The sequence below is a fragment of the Argentina anserina genome, chromosome 4 (genome assembly GCF_933775445.1).
Source record: "Argentina anserina chromosome 4, drPotAnse1.1, whole genome shotgun sequence".
Classification (NCBI taxonomy): domain Eukaryota; kingdom Viridiplantae; phylum Streptophyta; class Magnoliopsida; order Rosales; family Rosaceae; genus Argentina; species Argentina anserina.
The window spans coordinates 15,145,974-15,170,786 of NC_065875.1; the positions used below are offsets into that span (position 1 = coordinate 15,145,974).

At 36.6% G+C, this 24,813-nt stretch overlaps 3 protein-coding genes across 4 annotated transcripts; all 3 read left to right on the forward strand.

Moving 5' to 3' along the window:
- The first annotated feature begins 2,017 nt into the window (after positions 1–2,017).
- LOC126792663 (uncharacterized protein At4g15545) lies at positions 2,018–4,953 on the forward strand. Its single transcript, XM_050519117.1, has 8 exons — positions 2,018–2,454; positions 2,521–2,589; positions 2,677–2,812; positions 3,068–3,163; positions 3,313–3,561; positions 3,869–3,911; positions 4,493–4,571; positions 4,662–4,953. Exons 1-8 carry the CDS (start codon positions 2,209–2,211, stop codon positions 4,752–4,754), a joined length of 1,011 nt encoding a protein of 336 aa, XP_050375074.1. The 5' UTR covers positions 2,018–2,208; the 3' UTR covers positions 4,755–4,953.
- An 829-nt stretch (positions 4,954–5,782) lies between these two features.
- On the forward strand, positions 5,783–8,827 carry LOC126792662 (receptor-like cytosolic serine/threonine-protein kinase RBK2). 2 transcript variants are annotated; one of them, XM_050519115.1, is made up of 9 exons: positions 5,783–5,919; positions 6,321–6,460; positions 6,561–6,986; positions 7,107–7,358; positions 7,459–7,613; positions 7,695–7,774; positions 7,870–8,005; positions 8,117–8,266; positions 8,370–8,827. In XM_050519115.1, exons 1-9 carry the CDS (start codon positions 5,852–5,854, stop codon positions 8,553–8,555), a joined length of 1,593 nt encoding a protein of 530 aa, XP_050375072.1. In that variant the 5' UTR covers positions 5,783–5,851; the 3' UTR covers positions 8,556–8,827. The 2 variants fall into 2 exon arrangements, with proteins under 2 accessions (XP_050375072.1, XP_050375073.1); XM_050519116.1 differs by having other exon boundaries at positions 7,107–7,196.
- Positions 8,828–9,505: 678 nt separating this feature from the next.
- On the forward strand, positions 9,506–13,023 carry LOC126792664 (probable prolyl 4-hydroxylase 4). The gene is made up of 7 exons (XM_050519118.1): positions 9,506–9,815; positions 9,910–9,967; positions 10,051–10,155; positions 10,350–10,407; positions 11,480–11,655; positions 12,147–12,216; positions 12,423–13,023. The coding sequence occupies exons 1-7, from the start codon at positions 9,706–9,708 to the stop codon at positions 12,716–12,718; spliced, it is 873 nt and encodes a 290-aa protein (XP_050375075.1). The 5' UTR covers positions 9,506–9,705; the 3' UTR covers positions 12,719–13,023.
- Positions 13,024–24,813: the final 11,790 nt, after the last annotated feature.

The window sequence follows — 24,813 nt, forward strand, 5'->3', positions numbered from 1 at the left end:
GGCCAAGAAGCGAGCCGGCCCGGCCCATTAGCATTATATGACATAATTAAAATAAAAAATATTATGTACTTTGAATATTTGTTTTATATAACTATTTAGAGTAGTAAAATACTATAACACATTTCATAATCTAATTTTTAAAATGTTACGTATCTCAAAATAATGACGTTTTATTCAGTATTTTAATATTTGTGAAATATTTTAGTTAAAATAATAAATAGATTTTAATTTAAAAAGTATAATATTCAAGTTTAATAATGATAATTGTTTAAATATTGATATAAATAATATAAAATTATGTGTTTAACGGGCCGGCACATGAATTAATAGTGTTCGGGTCGTGCCGGGCTAAAAACGGGCTCGGGCCGTACGAGGCCCATGGGCCAAATTATCTCGGCTCGACCCGGCCCATTACAATAACGGGTTGGGACCGGGCTGTGCCGAGCCGATTTTTAATGTACCGAGTCCAAGCTAGGTTCAGACTTTTGGGCCCATTTGCCACCTCTACTAGGTGAGATCTAAAGATTTTGTTTGGGAAATATAGTCGATCATATATACTTTGACCCAAAATAGCTAGATGTTTGTCATTCCATCCATAATGATTCAAGAAATAACTCATACTATTATTGTTTAGGGTAATTAAGACTTTTTGTAGGTATATATGGTTATTTTTCAATAGTATGAAATAAAATGGTTAAAAGTCAATTTAAAAACAAAAAATGGGTTAATCTACTATACATCAATATCATATACATCTCACATTCAACGGTTGACAACAGATATTATTTTCTGACCCAACACACATAATAATATCGATAGTCGGATATATGATATATATACATTAATGTATATTAATATTTTTCGCCAAAAACATGTCATTTTTCAAAATTTCTCCTAGGAAGCAATCATCCTATCTTGTCTTGGGTGATCTTATATAGTGGAAACATCTTTCCATAAAATTGAAAGAAAGAAGAGAAAAGAAAAGGTGAAAAAACTAAAGCTAGCTGCTATTTACCTGAAGAAGAATCATGGAATTGGCTGAGGTCAGATTTTTCGGAGTTGGTCGGAATCTTACTACTTCTACGTAGTAGTAAGTACCTACTCGATCAAGTTGAATTGGTTTCTGTATGTAGTAGTTGACCAAACTAATTGATTGTCCGGTCGGCCAAACACGTCGGCGATATTATTAATCGACAGACTTAGGAGAGCGTATATATATAGGAGTCATGAATGACCCAGTAGTAGTGATATCTGACAAGGAACGATACGTTCAGCTTCCCTTATAATAATTCGTTTCAAAGAAGGGTGACCAATTAAGCAATGACTAAATATGTTGTGGCTTTGAGTGCATGACTGTGAAGACTGAAGAGTTTGCTAAACGGACAGAGTAGATTGGACTTGATGATGCAGTGGTGGCTAAGACGTCAAAACTGGCTGGCCATGCCAAAGTGTAAAGACCAAGTGCATAAGCACATTTCCTTTTTCCATTTAAGGATTACTATCCCTAAAAAAAGACACAAAATTAAATCCAAACATCTTCATCCAATTATTCATTTAAAATTTTGATTATTACCACGCTTTAAAATTGGATAAGAATTGATATATCAAAAATAAGCTCAATGCATTCTTAATACTTAGTGCGGAAATAAGTGCGTACTGTAGTAGCTCTATATATTCAGAGTTACTTATTGTGGTTATGAAACTACTACATACACTCGAAAATGGACGTGTACTACAGTAACTCAATGTATCGACTATCGAGAGTAATTACTATAGTGACTACTACATACACTCAAAATCGACACCACCCTTTGTTCTTCCTCTTTAATGTCGATGCCCCAAAAACCTAACTTATCATATGGTCCCTGCCTCCCTGGTCTTTGCACATTACATTATTGGATGCAGCAGCTAGCCCTTCTACTCGATCAGTTACATCCACAGGTTCCTTCTTCCTCTCGTACCACACAAAATGGCATGGCCAGCCCCATGGAAAACCAGCTTTCACCACAACTCTCCTCTCTCTCCTATCCATTCCTTCACCACATATTTCATTTCCCCTAAAACAAAAAACTACCTTGCTCTCATTTTGTACAACATGTGACATGTCCCCATGGAATTAAAAGACCAAAAAATAAAAAAGCAAACGAAAAAGACTGAAATTAGAAATTCAGAAAACCAAAAAAAGAAAAGGCCCCAAGAGAGAGAAAAATGCAGAACTTCGACCTTCCCGAGGAAGTGCTCCAAGTTCTGCCGCCCGATCCTTTCGACCAGCTCGACGTGGCCCGCAAGATCACCTCCATTGCCCTCGCGACACGTGTCTCCTCCTTGGAATCCGACGCCGACGCCCTCCACTCCCAGCTCGCCGACAAGGACACCCTCATCGCCGACCTCCGCGCCCAGCTCGCCTCCCTCTCAGACGCCGCCGACAAGCTCGCCCTCGCCGAGCAGCAGAAGGTCCGTGCCGTCACCCGAAACCCGGTCCGGCTTCCATTTCCGTTGACTGATGGTTGACTTTTGCAGGAGGAGCTGGTGAAGGAGAAGAACTACCTGTCCAATACTGTGAGGAAGCTCAACAGAGATGTCTCCAAGGTAGCAACGGCACTCCTCAATTCTGGATTGTTAAACGACGTCGTTTTTGTGTGGACTGAGTTCGGAATTTTGTGTTGCGATTTGCAGCTGGAGGTGTTCAGGAAGACGCTTATGCGTTCGCTGCAGGAGGAGGACGACACCGGAGGAGCTCCGGGAGTGGTGGCGAAGCCGACGGAGCAATCTGACGACGGCTTAACTTCTCAGTCCCAGACTGGACCTGCAGGTCTCTACTAATTTTAATTCTGATTATACTAAATTCAAGTTCTTTAGCTGATGCTTGATTTGCTTTCGAGATATCTCCGCCGTTGATTTGATGAGCAAAGTGTGGAAAGCGATTTGATTAGGGTGTTGTTTTAGTATGCTTGTTTGTAGTTGTTTTAATTTTAATGTGATTTCTTCTTAACGTTTTGCATATGGTTAAGGACTTCATTGTATGGTTGAGTATGAAATGAATCCATAATTTGACTTGTGATTTCAGAATATGATGCTACATTGCCACCTTCGAGGACATCTTCAGTCCAGAGCCAATTCTCCGATGCAGCAAGCACATATATCGATGATCGCGACACAAATGGTACTATTTGATTCTGTTCTTGAGTTTGAAATGATATCTTATATGCTTGCATTGTGCCAGACTGCTCATTTTTTGGCTAGGGAATAATGTGCTTAACCTTCAACATAATGTGTCCTTTTTAATGTTGTTGTATCTCTTACGGTGTGCAGTTGCAATGCCGGCCCCAAGAGCTCCTCGCATATCACCTGGCCTACTGTTAGCATCCCAAACTAGCACACCGCGGCTTACTCCCCCTGGTTCTCCTCCTGTCTATTCGGCATCCACATCCCCGACGAGGACTTCAAAGCCGGTTTCCCCAAAGCGGCATTCCATGTCATTTGCTACCTCAAGAGGCATGTTTGATGATAGATCTTCAGCGCCCTCAAGCCATCATGGCTCCATGTCTGGCTCTGAATATGGTTAGCTCGAGAAACCTTTTCCGGATGAAATTTATTGATAGATTAGTTTAATTAATTACTCATCGCAACTTAGGAATTGATTTGTTGCTAGATTCTTAAAAGAGTTTTGCCACTGACCTGTTTGAAATCATTGGTTCCTGCTTGAGCTATCCTCAATAGTAGATAACACTCTTTCAGATGTAGAATCGATTGACATTGTAGCCGTCGTAATGGAAATTGCCCTTATTGAAGTGTCGTTGCTTGCAATTCGAAGGTAATTCTATGTACATTCTTTTAATGCTGGTATTTTCTTCTTAATATGTTTCAGGAAGGACTCGAGTGGATGGAAAAGAATTTTTCCGCCAAGTCAGGTAAAAACATAGTTTAGTTTTGATTATCAAGTCTGGTGGAAAGTACACTTCACAGAAAACTTTACATCCTACTAAAACACATGTTTCTGGTATGTAAAATTGAGTGATCTTCCATAGTAATGATACAGATGATACTGTAATGGCCGGTAGTGTTTGTATCAGATTTAAACTGATTGAATTACGTTAACTATGCATTCAATAATTCTAGTGGCTATAATGATAGTACGAATGCCTCTAATCCACCCCTCCCTATTCTGTTCGCAAAAATATCTGCCTTCCAAGTAACTGGGCTCTCCTGTTTAACATCAACACATTAGCCAGGAATAAACTTTACTTAATATTTTTTATTTGAGCTCTCCCCATTTTCTTGTAACTTATTGATACGGTAGTGACTACTGAGTTGATTTTGAATACCCCCAACATGCCAAGAAAAATTCCCGCTGTTGTTTTTTTTTCTTCAAGTTACAAATAGTTTTTTGGATAGTCATCTGTTTGTAATCTTTCTTTCTTTTATTGCTATCAGAAGTCATTTTGCATATGGTGCTTTAGTAAGTCTGACATTGTTCTGTTGTTTCCCTCAGGAGTCGTTTGTCTTATGAGCAGTTTGGTGCATTTTTGGCAAATGTTAAGGAACTAAATGCCCACAAGCAAACAAAAGAGGTATTTCTCCCTACCTCTATCTCTCTTTCGAATTTTTGATTCAGTGACTGTTCTGTTTACTCATCTACGAATATAACTGGAGCATTTCAGGAGACTCTGCATAAAGCCGATGAGATATTTGGCCCAGACAATAAGGATCTGTATGCTATATTTGAAGGATTGATCAGTCGTAATGTCCATTGACATGGCAGTCGAGGTCTGTAAGCTTCAGTTTCACTACTTCCATCTGTTTCTGATGTAAATTATAAATCTCTACTAAAACCAATTCTTTGAACCCCTTTAACTGTATGAGTAGTAACTTTTGCGAGAATGTTGGAAAATGACTTGTTCCGACTTCTTAAAGGCTTGTGAATGGAGGATAGGTAACACAACACCTTAAATATGTTGTATGTTGAGGACTCCAAACTTAGAACGTGAACACTATCAGTTCCTGATTCATATTACTTGCTTCATAGTCCGTGTCTGATACTCTAATACACCTTTAAGGAAGGCTTTAGTAATGCCCTCGGGGGCAATTGAGTCTAATATCATTTTCACATAACATTGATATTAGTCATTGCATTTATATAACCAGAAAGATTCTAGTTAGAACCAGCCATTGTTTAGGAAGAGGATTCTGACACTAAATATAGTCTATTTCACATTAACTAATGATGACGATGAGTGGATAAAGTGAAAAGAAGCTAATTTTAGAGTGTCATGATCGCTACGTAATGTTCATATTAGGCCGCTATACATGGTCAGTTTTATCCGTTATCGTCATGTAATGTTCATATTTCGCGGCCACCTAGTCCACCTTGTTCTTCAACAAAGAAATAATGACATAATTAGCTCCGGAGAAAACAAAACAAAAAAAAAACCTACATAATGGCTATACAGGATAAACAGGGTTGTTATCAAGTTCACGTATCCAGAACCCCAACATGGGAGGGAATGAGTTGAGCTGTGCATAAACAATAAAAACCATATGCGTGCTTGCTTGAAAGCCAAGGTTTTGCATGAACATGCTAAAATTTCCACATATTTGTGTCAAAAAGTGACAACGAAGCCCGATTTTGGAGCATGAATATTCGTTGGATTTGTCCAAAAATATTGGAATATTTAGACAACAAGACAGGAAAACGATGCCAACCACTGTTTTGAGTTTTCCTCTCTTTGGCTGCCTGTCATTTCCTTGGCTAACTTCTGCAGCCTCCCACTTCGGTTTTGGGCAGCCCTTGAAGAAAAAGAAAGAAAAAATGTATGGAAGATGCCCTACAATCTGACCCCAAAATTTCTTCATGGTAATCGCCTCCGTGCCTGCTCTTCAGTTCATCACTTCCGGGTTTGCGGCATTTGTCTCTAAGCAGTATGTATTCTATTCTCTCTGGTTTTCATTGTCACGTTTTGGCTTGGCTGCATTTTTTGGTTTTCTTTGTTGTGCAGTTATACAATGTCGCTTTCGTTTTTGTTTTTCCTTTGGGCTTTCTGTTTTGGCTTGTTTTCCCTTGTCGCTCAAGAGATGATGTTTCAATGGTGCTTCTGTAATCTGTACTCAAATCGTTTGTTTGGTTCTTGAGATATTTTTACATGTGCCGTATATTGTTCTTGGCTTCTTCTTCATTGATTTTCCTCCACTTGGGTGATCGGTAGTATAGTACTACTCACTATCGTGGTCTGAATTTGCTCTTGGGCGCTTAGGCTGTGTTTAGTTTTGTCATATTTTTTGGTTTCCTTGCTGACAATAAGAGGCTTACATTGAATGGGCAGCAATGCTTCGCGTGATGTCTCCAAAGAAAATCAAGAAGGGCAGGCTGCTACCCCTGCACCAGCTGTTCCATATTCACCGGCTCCTAGTCCTAGTACAAGAAGAACAAGAGCCGGATTCTCTGAAACCTTTTCAACTCATGGTAACAACTTCATTTCTTTTCCTTGTCTAGCCTGGAAATGTTAGTATTCCTGCATTGTTGTGATGTAGTGGTATTAATGTTGGGAATTTGTGATGATTAGATTTGGGATCATTGAATTTGGAAGAGACAGTCATAGATGACTGTTCTCCTAGACCAGTTCCAGTAAATGACTTCCCAAGACGCTTAGAATCTGGAGCATCAACTCCCAAGGCAAGCACTGCAGACTCGGATGGAAGAGCCAGTGGTGCTTCAGACTCGGAAGGAAAACTCAACACCGTCAACAGCCCCTTTCGTGGTTTCTTCAAAATGTTGAGAATAGGACCCCAAACCTTCCCTCAGATGAAGAATCCAGCAAAACCAAAACTCACAAGACGGAAAAGTAAACGAATAAGAGAAGACTTCATTCCAACACTAAACAGTCCCAGTCTGAGGCCTACTTTGGATGCTGAACTGTACTGCTTTAAATCTTCCTGGAAGAACTACTCACTCTCTGAGCTCCAAGATGCAACCAACAACTTTGACATTGGTCTGTTCACATTTTCAGAGAACTTGTATTACATTTCTTAGCTACATTGCTGGTATAATGTTATATGATGCACTTTTTTTTAAGGGTTCTCATAACATGTTCTTTTTGTCTTTTGTAAAGAGAACTTGATTGGGGAGGGGGGCTATGCTGAAGTATACAAGGGAATCTTGGAGGATGGGCAGATTGTTGCAATTAAACGTCTGATTAGAGGTAATCCTGAAGAAATGACAGCAGACTTCTTATCTGAGCTTGGTGTTATAGTTCATGTTGACCACCCCAACATAGCAAAAGTAATTGGATATGGGGTTGAAGGAGGGATGCATCTTGTTCTTGATTTGTCTCCCCATGGAAGCCTAGCATCTATACTTTATGGTTGGTAGATATACTGATATGAATCCTTTACAACTTAAATTCCTCTCAATTTCACTGACATTTTGATCATCGGTTTTGCTTCTTTGTCAATCATTTCTAGGTCCCAGAGAGATGCTAAATTGGGGTATCAGATATAAAGTAGCTTTAGGGACTGCTAAGGGCCTTGTGTATCTTCATGAGGGGTGCCAGAGAAGAATCATACACAAAGACATTAAGGCTTCTAATATATTGCTTGCAGAGGATTTTGAGCCTCAGGTAAATTTCTTTTATCAGTAGCTTTTGCTGATTTATGAAAACCTGCTTCTTGAAAAGTTAAAATCACATCTCTGTGTTCAGATCTCTGATTTTGGACTTGCAAAGTGGCTTCCAGATCAATGGACTCACCACATTGTATCAAAATTTGAAGGCACATTTGGGTTAGTTAATTTGAACCTATGCAAATTTTGTCTTTTAATTTGGTTTTACTAAGTTAAGAAATCTTAACAAAACTCCACTCCCCCAACCAATACAGCTACCTTCCCCCTGAGTTCTTCATGCATGGCATAGTAGATGAAAAAACTGATGTCTACGCTTATGGAGTACTAATATTAGAGCTCATCACTGGCCGGCAAGCTTTGGATAGCTCACATAAAAGCCTTGTCATGTGGGTATGTTTTCTTCTGTATCCTCCCGTTTCTCAGTTTATTTGAAGGTGCTTGGTAGTAGTAGTGAAATATTTGCAAAACAATTTCATTCCTGTTTTGAACATAACTCTTCAGGCCAAACCTTTACTCATGAGAAATAATGTGAAAGAGCTAGCTGATCCGAGCCTTGCTGACGGCTACAACATGGAACAAATGAAATGTCTTGCCTCGATAGCTTCAATGTGTCTACAGCAGTCCTCAGTAAATCGACCACAAATGAGGCAGGCACGTTTACTTCATTTTATCAAGTTCATAATTTTTTTTCGTTTTGGCAATGTAAGCTCAACAGTCAGATACATATTCTGATGTGAATTTGAACCTACCACAGATTGTCCAGGTTTTAGAAGGTGATCAAGAGAGTTTGGATCTTGTAAAGAAACGACAGAAGTCTAAAAAGCTTCAGAGAACATATTCTGAGGAGCTCTTAGATGCAGATGAGTACAACTCCACCAAGTATTTAACTGATACGGATAAGCGTCTCGACTTTGATTTAGGCCGCAGTACTGAGGTGTGAATTTTTCTGTTGAAGAATCGATGAAGAGTTTAGTTTGAATTCAAAATGCAGAAGCTAATCTGTTTAAAACCAGGAGAACATATCAACGTGCAAGACAATGTTATGTAAGCATTGTAAATTTGTAATTACTTGTAATGAAAGTAATTGGATGAAGAAAAAGGATGGTGTTTGAGTGACATACTGACAATTTTAGTGATGTAAAGATTGGCTTAAGAAGATGAGCGCTTATCTGCAATTCTCATTTTCATTTACCAGAGGTCTGTACTATAAGTTTGTAAGCGATTCTCATGAAGTTTATGCATACTAGATTTTCGTGATGTCAAAAATCAAATTAGACAGTATCTCACAATTGTTTACTAAGTTGAAAATGATTCAAGATATGTTCCTCCTACACTACCAGTTAGGGATCATATTAACCACATTAAGGTAATCATATTAATTACTTCATAAAAAGCCCTAAGTCTCATTAATGCAACATAATCTAAATTACGTACCTCTCTAATGCTATTGAGCCTTAGATATCAATCTTTTCCACTCTGCCGCTCTCCTAATGCCACTTAGCCTAAAAAAACAAGTCTTTGTTGCCCTCCGTCGCGCTTCTAAGGCCACTGTACATCAAAAATAACCCTATGCCGCCTTCTAAAGCCATTGATCCTCGAAAAACAACTCTTCGCCGCCCTCCAACACCACTGAACTTGAAAGACAGCCTCCACCCCTCTCTTCACTCACCGTTGTTATGAATATCTGATCAGTAATTGTTGTTACTTTTAAATATTTAAGGGGTAATTGAGGGTTATTGAGCCACGGTCTTGGGATGGCTACGGACAGTAACTGTTGGTTTAGTCCACATGAGCTAATATTTTGCTATTTGTAATCAAGGGTATACCCAATTGTAATTATAGCTTCATGTGTGCTAGTTGGTTTGATTCTGTGTCAAGTGCAGCTACTAGTGCTCTTGTGTTTGACATTGTACGATGTGGGAATCTAGAGGCTACTCTATCCAATGTGTCACGCTAGATGGCGCCATAGATGAGCAGAGTTGGATTTATTAGAAGTTGAGAACTAGAGACTTATTCCCATTTGCAGAAACATCACCGGAAGTTGAATCGACTCTCTTTCCCTTTCTGAAAACCTCTCCATTCAAATCTCAATGAAGACTCACCTCTGCTTCCTCTTCTTCCTTCTCTCACTCACCACCACCACCTCTGCCACCTTCACAGTCAACCCCTCCAAAGTCAAGCAGATCTCATGGAACCCCAGGTACTCTCCCCATCCTCATTCTCTTTTCTCTATCTGTAAATCACTAAATCATCAAAAAGATTCAAACTTTGAACGATTGGATCATCAATTTCAGAGCTTTCGTGTACCAAGGTCTACTCTCCGAGCTCGAATGTGACCACTTGATCTCCATTGTGAGTAGCTTGTGATCTTTCGCACGTTTCAATTCGTTTAGTTTCTGTAAAACTTGAGCAATTCTGGTTCTTTGGGATTTTAGGCGAAATCGGAGCTGAAGAGATCGGCCGTCGCCGATAATTTGTCCGGTCAGAGCAAGCTCAGCGAGGTTCGCACCAGCTCCGGCATGTTCATCCCCAAGGCCAAGGTTTTGTCTCCCACCATTTTCATTTGTGGTCAAAATCTGTGCTTTATTATGTGTGCATTCTATTTGTTTGGGAAGATTTTCGGCCCGAAAAGAACGTTACTTGAATTAGACAATGTGGATTTGAGAGAGTTGAAATGGTTACTTACATGTATGTATGTAATGTGTTTGTGCAATTTGAATCCTTTTGTGTTTAGGATCATATTATTGCCGGTATAGAGGAGAAGCTGGCAACATGGACCTTTCTCCCTAAAGGTAAGTAGATTACAGAAGCATACCGTTTACGTTGTTTTTTTTTTCGGTATCATGTTGAGTATGTAGTTACTGTTAAGTGATCAAATTAATGTCACTGTTTGTCTATCGTTCAATTCAATGATTTAGAAATCAATTTATGCCCTTTGAGTGAGTTCTCCAGTATTGCATTTATTGATCTTTAAAGTTTAGTAGTGAATGAGAAGAAGTTAAATTTTATCATGTATGACTGTCAATTCTGACCATATACAGTGGAATGGTTAAAGTTTTTAGATTATAGTTGGCTGACTCATAGGTCCGGTTTCTATGGGTGCATGAAAATGGGACCTTCCTTTAAGTGTATGGGAATTGGTTCTGCTGGTATTGTGCGGCAGAGTGGTAAAAAATTTAGAATACTAAGAGTTAAGACCTTCCCCTGGCCTCCACTGCAAATAAGGTCTCGTAAATGGCAGTCTGATGTCCAATTGAGTTCACCGACTGTGATGAAGCAAGGCTCGATCTTGTTTATTTTCCATAAAAAGGCTATTGGTAGCTTGGAAGGAACTTATAAGTGTGTGGACTCTACCAGCCATAATTTGGAAAGGAACACACAGGCTTCACAAGAATAGGTATATATGAATATAGATGCATCTAGTAGGGGAGGTATGGGACACAAATATGTGAAGCAACAAGTCGATCTGCTTTTGACGTGGTTATTATTTTACTCTCGTATTCCTCTTTTTGTTTGAGCACATCTATATATGATGAGCCAAATATCTGGATGTCTACTTGTACTGATATTCTGATAACTGATGTCAAAATGAAGACCAGAAGAAAAATATAAAGACAAAACAAAAAATTAAGTTTTAATATAAGTCCCACTATGCCCGAACTGCTTCAGACGTAAAACGGGTAAGGAAATTTAGACTAATATTGAATATTAGTAGCTTGATAAGGTTTCGGAGGTTGTCTATTCTTACAACATTGAGTGAGTATTTTCAATTCTAGATCGATAAAGATTAAAGAATGAGATGATCTATAAGCAGACTCTTAATATTTTGGTACACGCATTTATGTATCTTTTTTTCATCCTAAGAGAATGGAGAAGACATACAAGTACTGAGATATGAGCCTGGGCAGAAATATGAACCACACTATGATTACTTTGCTGACAAGGTCAACATTGCACGAGGTGGACATCGTGTAGCAACTGTACTCATGTATCTTACTGATGTGGCCAAAGGTGGTGAAACAGTGTTTCCTCTAGCAGAGGTTAGTTGGAGTATTTACTTTTTCCATTCCATTGAGCAAACTTTAGCTCCATTATATGGGCTAATGTTATCAGAATTTCAATGATTTTAGTGTCGTATGGGTCTCAGAATCTAACTTGGTTCCTTTTGTAAGAGTATCAAATTTTTATACCTCATCTGTATTAGCCCTTAAATTCTTCATGTTTCAGACCTGAATCTGCACTGCATTTTTTTATATTACAGTTGGATTAGCGAAAATTCATTGCCTTCAATATTACATTAGAATCAGCAAAACCTTCCATTGCATGTACTGTTCCAACCCATTGTCTGTTATAATAAGCATGAAGTGTTGAGGATACCTGGCGATAAAAATTAAATAAATAAAAATTAACTAAATTAACAAATTACTTATCATGCTCATCAGTAGAAGGATCGGGTGGTAATAATTATCCAGCTTTCTTGTTCCTTTTTAATATTATTACTGGTTGTTTTAGTAAACCAATCTTTGTGCAGGAAGTTCATCACCGTAAGGCTGCAGAACCAGATGCAAGTCTCTCCGACTGTGCAAAGAAAGGAATTGCAGGTAAAAGCTCTGATAATGTAAACGTTAAATCTTGGAACATAAAATATTCCTAGAATCATTCTAGATAATACTTGCTAATTCTGCATCAAGCTCTAGATAAATTAGCAGCGCTTCTATCAATAGTTGTAGAAATTTTGTTAATTTGTAGGTTGTATAAGGTTTGATGTTATTTGCTGTTTCTCTCTCTCCATCTTGGACATAATTAGTGAAACCACGAAGAGGAGATGCCCTTCTATTCTTCAGTCTCCACCCAAACGCTATTCCAGACACAAATAGTCTCCATGCAGGGTGCCCAGTGATTGAGGGAGAGAAATGGTCAGCGACTAAATGGATTCATGTTGACTCATTTGACAAGATCTTGGATACTGGTGGAAACTGCACAGATCTAAATGAGAGTTGTGAGAGATGGGCTGCCCTTGGGGAATGCACCAAGAACCGAGAGTATATGGTTGGGTCTGCTGACCTTCCTGGCTACTGTAGGAGGAGTTGTAAGGTGTGTTAACTTGACGTAATGATTTCCACGCTCAAACATCAATTGGAAACTTCCTGTTCCTGGTGTGGTTATTTTTTTTTTTGGTGAACTGTAATACAAGTATTACAAACAGCCGAATCAACCTTTGGTTTTGTCTAGTAATTTTGTCGTCTATGCTAATTGTCTTTGTGCTAAATTCTACCTGTTAAGGGATATATGGGAATAGAAAGTTACAAAGTGGTTTTGTGTAGAATCAAAGATGAAATAAGAAAATTTCATTTTGTAATCGTATTGCATCCAGTCAGTTGAGTAATATGGTGAGATATTACATGTAAACTCATAATTTAACTTTTTCCCGAATGTAAATATGAATACAGAAGACATTTTTCGTAGTACCAGATAGATCTTAGTAAGAGGCAGATGGGTAGAGGGCTATATTTGCATCCATTATAACCCATGAATCCATGATCAGTCTTGAACTTCAGCTGGTGCAACTGGTGTTATGGTACTGCAGTCCCCAAATTTATCCATGCAATATCAGATTGTCTTTTGAATTTAGGCTAGAAATAAAGATCAGCAGATTTTTACTGTAACATGGTTTTTGATAATTCAGGATCCTGATTTTAGTGACATGGAAAGTTGTTATTCATTGATCTTGTATTCTGGATGTATCGCCAATGAAATAATCGTGCCATGAGTTCTGCAATTTCAACGGACAAGAATGAGATTCCCATCATTATCAGAAGAAAATAGGAGGTGGTCCTTTGATGTCTGTTCTGCAAGCATTTTGTCAATTCTGGATATACTTATATGTGTGCTTCATGTCTGGTATTTCATGAAAGAATGAAAGACCCAATGTCTTTTTTCTTTTTCCAATCTTTTTTCAAGCTCTGGTGTATATAAGAGATATGAGCATGCAAACAAATCCAGGCGGCCTCAATAATTTGAAGTGTTTCAAGACTGAAGGGGCCTCAGTAGAGTGAACCCCAAGAAAAGCAGCTGATTGAAGAAGAAAGGAAGATCCCTTATCTTCATTTGGCATGACTTGACACCTCCATTGCTTAGTGAGTGACCTTTTCTGCGGAGAAACTTCCCTCTTTCTACTTGACACTTCATGAGTCTCGGGGACGAAGATACCCAATTTTAATATTTCTCAATTCATCTTGTGGGGAAAAACTGTAAAAATCAGGGACTTGAAGTACGATAGGCTTTGGATCATTTTCGAAACACAAAATGGATTCCCTGCTAGATGGGCAAGTTCAAATTCTAATGAACTACTCGTTTCCCAAGTAATGTTGACAACTAACGGAATTGATTCTTTCAGCAGGAATATATTTCCACTCAAAATATACACTATAGTAGGCAGCGTGAAGAGTGACTATGAACAGTAGTCATGTACAATAAACGTAAAAAGTAAAATTTAGATAGTAATTTTTTTGTTTACTTCTATGAACCTAGTTTTATTTTCCTAGGAACTAGTCTTCAACATGCCAATGATTTTCACATAATGACGACTTATGTCTAAATGGTTACTTTTCTTTGGCGGAATCACTACTGTTCTCAGAAGCAATAATTCTAGGCTCTAAAAAACACAGATAAGATATGTAGTTTCACTAAGTATATATAAAAAATAGAAAATTCGTGCAAATCTAAATATTTTTGCGACGGAGTTTAGGGCATAAGATAAACTTTATTTATTCAACATTAATACAAACATTAATCCTAGATCCTCCCTCTTGGGTAAAGTTGTTTACCTATTCATGACTAAAATAAATACAAACTTACTTATAATAAAAGCACTCCACACCGGATGATTACAATGAAAATATATTGTACACAGAATAGGCACACTCACACTCACACTGAAACTATCTATTTCTTCACACTTACTTATTTACAATACTAGAACACTAGACTCTCTTCCTTTGAAAGGTGGTCGGAACTTCTTTCTCAAGTTTTTCTCTCTTCTTTTCAATGTCTTCCTAAAGAGGTTCTCCCTCCTTATATAGCACTCAGACTCCAAGCATCAATCAAAACTCCCTTAAGAAAATGGACGACAAGGAATCTTATCTTTGCTAATTTTTTCTTTTGCAAAATAAAGCTGGTTGTTATTATGCGTCGGAAAATTGTACCACAAAGGCAGAAAGATACATTTTTTGTTTTGATGCGTCGGCAGCTCACGTTCCTTGTTTGGATGCGTTAGCAACTCTTACTTTTCCATCATTTTTGTGACATTGTAATATTCTCCATCTGCACAATCATAATCTGTCAAAGAATCTTGGCTCTCATGTATGTCTTCTTGCTTTGTGTCATCCTCATCTAGATCTAAATCATAAGGAAAATGATAGGAAATCTTATATCCTTTTTCTTTCTCTACTTTCTTCAACCATGTGGTGGTTTCTGGAGTTCCATCTATTTCATTTCTCATGATATCTGAGAAGAAATCACAGGCATCTAGTGAAGGATGATTATAACATGTGACAATGACTTTTTCTCCACTAGTCAAAAGGCTGGACTCATAATCTCTTCAGACCATATTTTTGATTCACATGATAGACATGGCCTTGTCTATTGTTAAGGTGGAAGAAAGCATTTTACCTTTTTTTTTCCATGGTAATCCAAGGCCATGTCTATCATGTGTATCCAAGGCCAGAAACTATTGTTAAGGTGGAAGAAAGCATTTTACCATCTCCAATTTTGTAGTGAAATTCCCACCAAGCTAATTCATTTAAGGCTGAAATAAAAACTCGCACGCTTTCAGGACCCTCTAAATACTTGAACATTGAATCGCCTTCCTTTGAATTTTCCTTTTCTTTTTCTTTTGCATGGACTCCATACGATTCTTCTATCAGGGCATTGAGGCTTCTCAACGAATGTTCTTTGTCTTCCTCATAAAAAGCTTGTAGAACGTTATCCATGACGATCTTATGCTTGAAAGCCAATAGCCTCTCTGTTTTGAATACTGGCTCTTTACATATCTTTATAGGATAGCTATGAACATTTTTATTTCCAGTGACCTCAACCATTTTCCCCCTAAAAGGGATTATTTTTCTTTTTAGCAAAGCAACATCCATCAACGGACTTGGTATGTTTTTACCGTCTGTCGTTTGAGACGGGCTAGCCGGTATTTTACCCTGAGACCGATCAGTTGAGGTTGTCTCACTAGGACACAACAAATACTCTTTACATAGTTTTTCTTCCTCATTAGTGTCTTCAGCTTTTCCTTCAGACCTTTGTTCCTATCCTTTTGGTTTAATTTTGTCATAAGTTGTAGACGAGGTTGATTTAGTTGTTCCATATGACACAATGAACTGATAACCTAGTCCGTCATGTATAGGTCCAACAATCTGGTCTCCACTTCTGTATCTGTCCCAAAGACTATGGTTCAGATCTTCTGCTTCTAGGATTTCGTCTTTCATCTTCATCTCCACTCCTCTTCTGAATGTTGTCATTTCTCTCATGAGGGCGTTTGGAAAAAAGTTCTTGTTACCTAGTACCTACAATCATTTCTACATAATATTCATACTAAGATAAGAACATTTGTCATCTCAATATTTTTCCTCTATCTGTTGCATCAGTTAATTTTTAGTTTTAATTTTTTTAACTCTCTTGTTGTCTGTTCTAACTACAAATTTGCTTCCTAAAAATGCCTTAGCACCTTTGATGCTTTTGATTAGAGCTAGCACCTCTTTATCCACAGTGGAAAATAGTTTAACTCCGCCGCGTTAAACTTTTCTGATAGGAATTTACAAATCTTTTCTCGATTTGTATTTGGGGTTATTGTCAAAACTACTCATGCCCAGTAATAATCATTCGCATCTATCTGCTGGATGATTAGATCTCCTTCTTATGGTAGTTGTATATGGGGTAGATTTTTGGTTAGCTCCTTGATCTTTTTAACATTATTACTGTCATCTTCTGTGAAACACCATTTCTTCTTGGAACTAGTTTTTGGTGAGAGTAAAGCAGTGAAGCCACTAACTTGGGGAGTTGGGGAATAAAGTCCCTGGCAAAATTGACAACACCTAAAAACCTTTGCAAAGATTTTGCATCAAGGATTTGATCTGAGAATTGGCTGATTTTCTTGACAATGTGTTCTTGGAGATGAATCTGTTTATCTTTAACATGAATGCCTAAGAAGTTGATTTCTCCTTTAACCAGATGTATCTTCTTTTGTCCTAAAATGATTCTTTTTTTTAACAATAAGCTTGCACACCTGCTCCAAATGCTTCAGATGCTCATTTATAGTCCTTGAGAAGACTAAGATGTCATCTATATAAACTATGCATAAATCTGAATAGGGCTTGAAAATGTTGTCCATCTTCCTTTGGAAAATAGACGGAGCTTGCTTAAGACCAAATGACATAACTAGCCATTCGTAATGCCCTTGTGTTGTTCCAAAAGCTGTTAAGGCTATAGAATTTGGGTGCATTTTTACTTGCCAAAATCCTGAGTTAGAGTCAAATTTGGAAAAGATCTTAGCTCATTTGAGTCGATTTATGAGGACTCTCACTTGAGCTATTTGATAACCGTCTTTAATGGTTTTCTTGTTGACGTATGTTAACGTGGTGATTACTGGGGTGGCTAATCACATAATTAGCTATTAGTGAGTGTTAGCTTAACACAAGAAGATAGTGGTTCACCTCTCTCTCTTGGGGTAGGCTACGTTGTTAGGTTAATATTAACCTAGTAATGTTTGTCTTATTCTTATTCTTTTGCTTTATCTTTTTGTATATTTATTTATTTCTTATTATGTTTCCTACTCATGCTAGGAAAATGTGCAAATGATCGGAAACACGTCAAAATGAGTGGATTTAACGAACATTTTATATTCGGGTGAAAGTTTCAAGCCAAGAATAGCAAATGTGGAGATTTCACAAGAAAACAAAAGTCAACGCCGGAAAATGCTGGTTAAACTCCGGCGATGAGAATGTGGTTGCCGGAAATGGTGGTGGCTGAAGTCAATAAGCCAATGGAGCATTGGTGAATCATGAATTGTGGATTTTAATTTACAATTCAAATTCAAAATAGAAGAAGACAAATGAAGTGAATCATTTCAAGATTAATATCCACAATTTGTGCTCCATGAATTAGGGATTTAAATTTAAATTCATATTCAAAATAGAAGAAAACAAATGAAGGGCACCATTTCAAGAATAAGATTCACAATTTTTGCTTCCACATTTGTTCATCATATCTAGTCATTCATCCCCTTACATCTTCACTCTTCATTTGTGACCCTAAGGCCTTTAAATACCCTCCTTCTTTCCAAATTCGTGCAACCTCCTTTACCACACTAAAACTCTATCAAAACTTCATCTTTTCCATAGTTTTAACATAATTTTCTTAGGCCTAAGTCATAAATATCAAGTTGTGTAGAGAAAAGTGTAAAGTGTCTTGGGGTTTTACCAAAAACCAAAGATCATTTACACCTTTGATCAATCACAAACTTGTTTCGTAGATTTGGGTTGGAGTAAAAAGTTGTAATAGTTTAGGGATTTTACCAAAACCATCCTCACTTCACTCTCTTCATCCTCTACTCATAATCATCCTCAACCCTTGTTCTTTGTTCCTAGATTGTGTGGATAAAGTATAGTGTTCATGGAGTTCTTCCTTTGTTAGAACCCATTAATACCATACTTAGAAATACTTTCTTTCTTATTACATTTTTGTGGGTATTGAACCTTTAGAGGTACGGTTTGGTATCATTTGTACCAAACCCTTGGTAATCTCTTCTCTCTTTACTCTAATTCGTTTTTGATGTATTTTATTTTGAAGGGTTTGTTATATTTAATGAGTTATGAGTAGTTGAATTTGAGGCTAGGCTAGCCCTAGCCAAACTCATGTGCTAATGAATTCATTTTACTCTTAATTGATGTTGATGCATGTTGAATCTATGTGCTTCTACACTTAAAATGCTTACTAAATGTATTGCTAGTTTTGTCACCTAAAAAAATGTTTAGGTAATTAATGAATCAAAACTTGAACTTGACAACTTCTTGAATCCGTGAGCATGTGTAGCATTTAGGTGATGGCTTAGTGTTTCTTACGTGAAATATTAAGTTCCTTGAATTTCTTACCTTGAACTTAATGCTTGTGTCATGAGTGTAATTACTCTAAGGAGGTGTTATGCTTGTGGTAAATAGCCCAATTGTATTATAAAGGTAATATAATTGGGACTAAGGTTGTGTGATTTAATTTGGCTCCAAAAGACGTTAAATTGCATGATTAGTTGGTTTCTTGGTAGCTTCACCAAAGCACTAGGGGGAAGTTTGTCAAACATGTTTATGCATTAATCTTGACATTTGTACATGAGTAAGGCTAGGTGCATTGCCCAAGTCTCTACTCCTCTTTTGATTATATCTCTACATTTACCTTTCTTTGTTATTTTTGTGCAATAACTAGTTTGCTTAGCTTAATTCTAAAATCAACCAAGCCGATTCACTACCACTTGTTAATACCATCTCCATGACTCTTAGCTTCCAAAGGACTAAGGTTATGAACTTGTAAAAAAATAGAATGCATGCTTTTCTAGTTTTTCTTGCAGAAATCTAGTTAGAGTTGAGTTTTCCCCAATCCCTTACTAAAACTTGACCTCCTATACTTGGAGTAGGTAGCTTCACACACAAATGCACATACTCATACTTAAGTGATGCAACCAACATACGTCCACTTGAACCCACTAGTATAGGCAAATAGCCTTAAGTTATACAAGTAGTGGCTGGAATCTTTTCTAAGTGGGATGAGGGGTCCCTTTTATAGGTAAGGGAACCCTTCTCATTTACATATATTTCAATGTGGGACAAGTGTCTTCTAAGCTTACTATAGAGTCATCTTAGCGAGGCTGAAAAAGTGACTTCTCAGTAGTGTCTTGGCGACTTTCGGCTATTGTTGGAAAGCTTGTATGACGAGATACGCTATGGATATCATGGTTGAGCCATATAGTGACTTATAGATCCATCTAGAGAGTGATACTTATGCTCAGTGTGCTCAAGGAGGTGAAGGGTCGACGATGTTGTTAGTGTGTTATACTTCTGCGGTGTTGTGCTGCGGCGGAGTGGCCTTTGTTGTTTTGGATGCGGAGAATATGTTCCACTGCAAGGAGTTCATTATACTACGGGGCGGTGACCACCAGATAGGTGGTGTAAAGAGAACTTTCTAGGTGTCCAGAGTAATTGGACATCAAAGTTCCTTTGATGCGCTGGGCTTGTAACACAGATGGTTGGTTGATGATTTTTTTCCGTTGCGTCGTAGTTACTTATCATGAGTGGAAGTATGTATAATTGCTTCCTGACACTGCGCATTGACTTCGACCTCCATGAAAGAAGATGGATGGTCAATGACCGGTCAATATTTGTTTGTAATTATGTTTGTCCTTGTTGCGCCGCAGCTAAGGCACTTCAACTTTAAATCAAGAGTTCTAGAAATATATCTTTTATTGCGGAGAATGCTTAAATTCCGACTCGCGGTGAGTGACGAAGCTATTCGTTGGTTTCCCACAAAATGGCGCCAATGTTAACGTGGTGATTATTGGGGTGGCTAATCACATAGTTAGCTATAGTGAGTGTTAGCTTGACACAAGAAGTATAGTGGTTCACTTGAATCTACTAGTATAGGCAAATAGCCTTAAGTTATACAAGTAGTGGTTGTAATTAAAACGTCTATAATAAACCTTGTAAAACATCATCGTTAGTATAGAATAAGCATGGATCGTCAGTCCGGGGAATCAAAAGGATTTCAAAACTTATCATGTTATTGAGGGATTTGAGTTAGATTATAAAACTATTACTGAAAATAAATCTTAAATTACTATTTACATGATCGACTTCTTTAACAAACTTAAACCAAATTTACTATTACACCACATAATTTCAAGTTCGAACCTATTATGTATTTTAATTTGACCAATTATATATTTTTTAGACACTAATACAATTAGAGCCTTAGGGGATCATCTAATCATGCAAGATTTCAATTAACATTTAGATTGACTTAGAGCCTAATCTAAATTTGCATGCAATCGAATTCAATAACACTTAGAGTAGAAATCAAACAAAATTACATTTAAGCACCAAATCTTTGTTTGAGACATGTTTCATGTATGGCGTCACCCACCATGGTTTCACATGCAAATTTCCAGAATTTTTACCACTTTAATCAACACAAACCGAACCTACTTAGGGCATGATTCGATTTGTGTCAATATGGTTAACGAATCTAGCACTCAAACACAATCTTAGGGACTGCATCTAAGCACTACATTCATATGCATATATCTGAAAATTATGAGAAAGATGATTAGAACACAACAATAGAAATACAAACTCAATAATTATAGGAAACCATCAATTTGGCAAAGAACCAAAAATCTAATAAAACAATATGAAAATTTTGATTCTTAATACAAAACAATAATCACACACAAACATCATACTACAATCTTCATAGACAAAGTATTGTAGAAAATCAAAAACAAACAAAATCATAGAGATGAGTTGCGTTTTAGAAACCTTAGAGGTTTGTCTTCAATGGTGATTTTAGTGGAGATGTAATTTGTATACAGTGGATAATGACTTGCTCTTTTTGTTGAAGAATGTTTGAGATAGTATTTTGCTAGAGTTTTGGCTCTTGAATGCAAAGGAGAAGTGATTTATTTGAGAGGTGAAGCTTTATATATATATAGATGAAAGAGGGAGAGTATGCTTGCACGGTTTGAACTTTGATGTTGCCTATTTCTTCCTATTATAATGCTATGCTTTAATCCCTTAAATCATGTCATGATTTATTTCCTAAATCATGCCATGTTTTATTCCTTTAATGATCATCTTCTAGCTTTTATGTTGCATATGGCTCATTTCTTTCTTTTTTTCACTTAATTCATCTTCACATATATTTCTTCTTTCTTCTTTAAGCTTCTCCTTTCGTGCATCTCTAATTTGTTTGTTGCACAACTCTCTCCTTTATTCTATTATCTCCTATTATAATGATATGCTTTAATCTCTTAAATCATGTTATGTTTTATTCCCTTAATGATCATCTTCTATTTAATTGTTGCATGACTTGTTGATGATAGGACTCCATATGCATGGCTTCCCCTTTATTTTCTCTAGGATTATCTCTTAAATCCAATCTGAAAATAAATTCATAAGTAAGAGATAATTAGTTTTAAAAATTATGTCATAATCTAAATAATTGTTGTCTTAAAAAAAGGCATAAATGCCGATTTGCACCCCAAACTTCGCTGAAATTGTCAATTTGCACCCCGAACTTGCATTTGAGTCAATTTACCTCCTAAACTTGGTAAAAATTGTCGATTTACACCCCGAACTTGTATTTGAGTCAATTTACCTCCTAAACTTGATAAAAATTGCCGATTTGCACCCCATATGTTAAATTTAACTGTTTCTATCCAATTTTGCGTCACATGTCATGCATTTAAGGGGTAGTATTGTCATTATATATTTATATTTTTCTTAAAAATAAATAAAAATATTCTTTTAAAATGAGGATTATTTCGTTAATCAAATTATTTATTTATATCTTTTTTTCTACCTACTTAACCCTATTTTGAATTATATATTCAATATACCCACTCATTCAAATATAGTGTGTTGCGTATAAATATGTTTTTATATGTACACATTGTTGGAGGATGAACAAAACGAGAATAATAACGACGTAATAGAACAGAACGTAACCGCTTATTGATTGATAATGACGCCAATATATAGGCATTACATAACCAAAATCCCGTAGGATTCGGAGTCATAATCTATTACAGACATGCGAATCTATCTCTAACAGAAAACCTAATAAGGCTAAGACACACACAATGGTAGAATAGTAATTCTCTCGGAACACACATTTATTTTTAATTTTCAATGTATTTATTTATTTATATTTTTTCTAATATCTTTTAACATACCATATCACATAAAATAATAAATATATAAATCAATAACATGTTTCGAAAAAACACACATTGTAGCAAGTGTTCCTCTTAAGTAATTTTATTAATTTATTTCATTATTCAATATGAATAAATATATAATGACAATACTACCCCTTAAATGCATGACATGTGACGCAAAATTGGATAGAAACAGTTAAATTTAACGAATGGGGTGCAAATCGGCAATTTTTACCAAGTTTAGGAGGTAAATTGACTCAAATACAAGTTTGGGGTGTAAATCGGCAATTTTTACTAAGTTTAGGAGGTAAATTGACTCAAATCTAAGTTCGGGGTGCAAATTGACAATTTCAGCCAAATTTGGGGTGCAAATTGGCATTTATGCCTAAAAAAACACATGTAATATATGACCTCAGCTAGATTAGAAAAGTTTCTAATTTGCAAAAAGGAAACTTACTAGAACAAGTAAGTTATTAGAACATGAAAGTTCATTTAGGAAAGTTTTGCAAAAAGAGTTTCAATTCAAGTAGGACTTTCCCAAATGATACGTTTCCTAGTCTAACAAGGATTACTAGTGTAAGAAGGACTCTCAAAATAACGTCAATGCGACCAAAACGTAGAAAGATGAAAACTCCTAATCCAACTAGGTTTCCTAGTTCTACAAAGATTCATACTCAAACTAGGACTCTAGACCAATTCTGCGTTTTAAACTCATGTAAGCACATAAATGCATCCAATACTACCCAAGATTCTTACTACTACTTAATGACTCAACAGTACAACAATAAGGGGTAAGCAAAGTACAAATAGAGGTAAAAATATGTTAAGAACGTCGCACAAAATGCTCTTATCAACTACCACACACTTGGTTTTTGCTAGTCTCTTAGCAAAACTAAACTAAACAAGACACTATTTCCCCTAAATGATTGTCTCAGAATCTCAAAACACATAACTTTCAAGTTTAAGCATTAGAGTGTAAGCACATAAATTCCAAGTTTCATAAACATGCTTCATAGTATGAATAAGTCAGATACGAGACAATAAGCATTTAACATGTTTAGTCAATCCAATCCTCCTCACAAGACATACTTTCTTCTTTTCACTCAGATTCATGGTTATCATTCACACACAAGTATATGCAAGAGAAATGATATTAAGGCATCAAATAACTTGCATATTTCAACAAATGAAAGCACTTTGTCAGTAACAGAGGAAAACCTCATTTAACAACTAAGTGCACAAATGAACCAAAACCATATGCTCAACTCTTGTAATCATCTCCACTAACCAAGATTTGCTCATTTTAAGAATCATTAGGATCATTAGATAAGATAAGTGTTTAGGCTTAGCTAAAGGCATGGAATATCAAGGAATCACAAAGGTAATCCTATAGACTTAACAGAGTAAACATCATCTTTATAACACCACACATCATCATGGGCCAAATATAACAAGTTTGACACAATCATCATTCTAACCACAAAGTGAACATGGACAAAGGTCAAGTAAAAACTTTTAGACCTTCAATTACAACTCAACTCCAAATCACAAATGGAAGACAACATAGCTTTTTTTTTCTTTTCTTGTCGAGTTCATCATTCTTTTTTTCTTTTTCTTGTTTTTTTTGGCAATGCTTCCTTAAAAAATTGTTTATTCTTTTTTTTCAAATGTCTTTCACCCCATACTTATTTCATGCATCATCATAACATCATCTCAACAAGAATTCTGAAAGTCTATAGGACAAGGTAGAGGTAACTATAGTAAGCATGGAGATAACATAAGTGATGAAGAGAAAGCTCAATGTAGGCTCAAATGAGGTTCAACTAAGGGGTTCCAGACATGGCACATAAAAGGATACATGACTGTTTGGCTAAAGTTGTGGTATTCCTAGAAATGATCCATAAATCCTTTTCAAAATCAGAGCATTTTATGACTTAAGAGTTTCAACAATCACAAAACTGAGTTCTAGTAAATTATATAGTCCATTAAAAGCTATGTGTCATAGCTTTTGAATATGCAAAGAATAGTGAGGTTCATGAACAACCACGAAATTTCATATTACATCTCTTGAAGAAATTACATATAGGCTCAAAAACTCACAGGTTATTATGGACTTTAAACTGACCAAAAATGTATGTCATAATCAATCAATCAAAATCTGACATGTTCATACCAAATCCACATTATTAATAAAACTTATAATTCAATTCTTATG